The 2,196-nt window shown below is 38.7% G+C and overlaps 1 protein-coding gene across 1 annotated transcript in view; it reads left to right on the forward strand.

The window, feature by feature from the left end:
* The window catches only part of LOC106462871 (glypican-5-like), a 67,293-nt gene that overhangs the window by 36,304 nt on the left and 28,793 nt on the right, over positions 1-2,196 (forward strand). The window contains exon 3 of the mRNA XM_013922837.2: positions 592-1,286. Within this exon, the coding sequence (XP_013778291.1) occupies positions 592-1,286 (695 nt within the window). The remainder of the gene's footprint in view (positions 1-591; positions 1,287-2,196) is intronic.

Genomic DNA, 2,196 nt, shown 5'->3' on the forward strand with positions numbered 1-2,196 from the left:
AACTACGTTTACTTAATAACGTACGTGTTACTAATAACACCTCGTCCTTAGTAACGACGTGTTTCTTAGTAACGACCTGTCTCTTAGTAACGACGTGTTTCTTAGTAACAACCTGTCCCTTAGTAACAACTCGTTTCTTAATAACGACGTGTTACTTGGTAATAACAAAAGGTTTCCTTGTTTTTTAATATAATTCTATAGGTTACGTGAATAGTCTTCGGCGTAAATAAAATTAAAGCTCGCAAATTTTCTGTATATGAAGCGAAGTATAGTTAGAGTATTACGTATTTGAAGTTGCTTTGTTAAACCAAAATCAATGACTAGTTAGCTTTTGTAAAAGTCTGAGGAGTATTTTAAAGATAGAGAAAACCACGTGTTGAAGTAGCTTCGTAGTCATGTCGGATATTCTACTTTATATAGATAGATTTTATATTTTGTTGAGTTATTACATGATGTCTGATGACGAATACCGAGGGACTGTTGGTGATATTTTCGAGGTATCCGTTAGAAACGAGAACTGTAGCTGATAGATGATACAATGTCTGACTACTTGTGTTTAAAGATTATAACATCTTCTATTTTTCTTCACAGAAAACTTCATCAGAATGACCAGGTGGTCAGAAAACAATACCAAGTCGCTTTTCGGCCAAGTGTACCAGAACCTGGAACCAGCAGCACAGTTTGCAGTAACCCAGCTCTACAGCGATCTAATGGACTTTCTTCGTGGAAAGAACGTTGACCTCGAGGTCCAACTGTCCGATTTCTTCGCCTCTCTTTTCCCGCACATCTACCGGCATGGAATCAACAGCAACGTTGGTGACTTCGGAGACGAGTTTGTTAAGTGCTTGCGGAGAGTTCACGCGGATATCAAACCTTTCGATGAGAAACCTTACAGGCTGGCTCTTCAAGTGACTAGATCCTTTCATGATGCGCGGACATTTCTGCAAGCCTTGAGTCTCGGTCTAGAAGTTATTAACACCACGGACTACAAGGACTTGGAAACAGAGTGTAACAAAGCTTTGGTCAGCATGACCTACTGTGCTTATTGTCAAAACTCGATGGCTGAGAAACCTTGTACTGGCTATTGCCTAAACGTAGCTCGTGGTTGTCTCGCGCAAGTTGCCGAACTGGACCATCCTTGGAGTGAGTTTATAACTGGTATTGAGCTCATAATTTCTGGCATGTTAGACTACCACAACATCGAGAAGGTCCTCACTATGATGGACGCCAAGATTTCTGAAAGCATAATGTATGCAATGGAACATGGACCAGAGATCACAACACAGGTAATATTGTATTAAAATATTTCGCCTACTGTGACTCCATTATTGCTGGAACAATATACATTTGTAACATACAAACAAAGAGGCTTATGTGTGTACGTGGTGTAAAACCTACATTTCATTAAAAAAAATTCACTGTAGTCTCTTAAGCTTTTAGTTTAATCCAGTATGTAATGTTTGTATGTTCTGAAGTTAAGCACAAAGCTGCACAATGGGCTATATGTGCTCTGCCCACCACGGGTATTAAAACCCGGTTTCTAGCGTTGTAAGTCCGCAGACATGCCGCTGTGCCACTGGGTGGCACTAGTATGTAGAAGATACTATTGAATCTTACCTTTTATATTAACTAAAAGTACGTTTAATTGTCAAAACGTGAACTCTCTTTTTCTATAGAGTCCGTGAAAGTCTGCAACTTATAAACAACTTTTAAGAATCCAGAAAACACCTCTTTCCTTCCTCACTATAACGGAAGTGACGTAACATATAGGCAGTTTTTGTCGGTGATTTCTTTTCTGTAGGAGGAAGTCGCTTATTTTTTACGGAAATCAGTAAATCAGTTGCACAGATTTCCGCTATGTGATCCTTTATATACCATATTAAAAGCTCCGTGCTATAAAGAACGTTCAGGTTTTATCAGTACACACACGTGCGCGCAAGCAGCTCCCTCAAATATATATATATATGTATGTGTGTGTGTGTGTTTGTGCATAATAGCTTGTAATAAGCCAAAAGGTTCATATAATGATCACGTGAGAAATTAATTCTCAGATGTATCTTCGGCATAACTAGATAGAGCTAAATATTCGAATAAATATTGTACTAACGACGTTCCCAGTTATCAATTAAAACAAGACAGAAGAAAGCTGTACCTGTTTGTTTTGTTTTTGAATTTCGCGCAAAGCTACACGAGGGC

Source organism: Limulus polyphemus, unplaced genomic scaffold (assembly GCF_000517525.1).
Source record: "Limulus polyphemus unplaced genomic scaffold, Limulus_polyphemus-2.1.2 Scaffold1271, whole genome shotgun sequence".
NCBI lineage: Eukaryota > Metazoa > Arthropoda > Merostomata > Xiphosura > Limulidae > Limulus > Limulus polyphemus.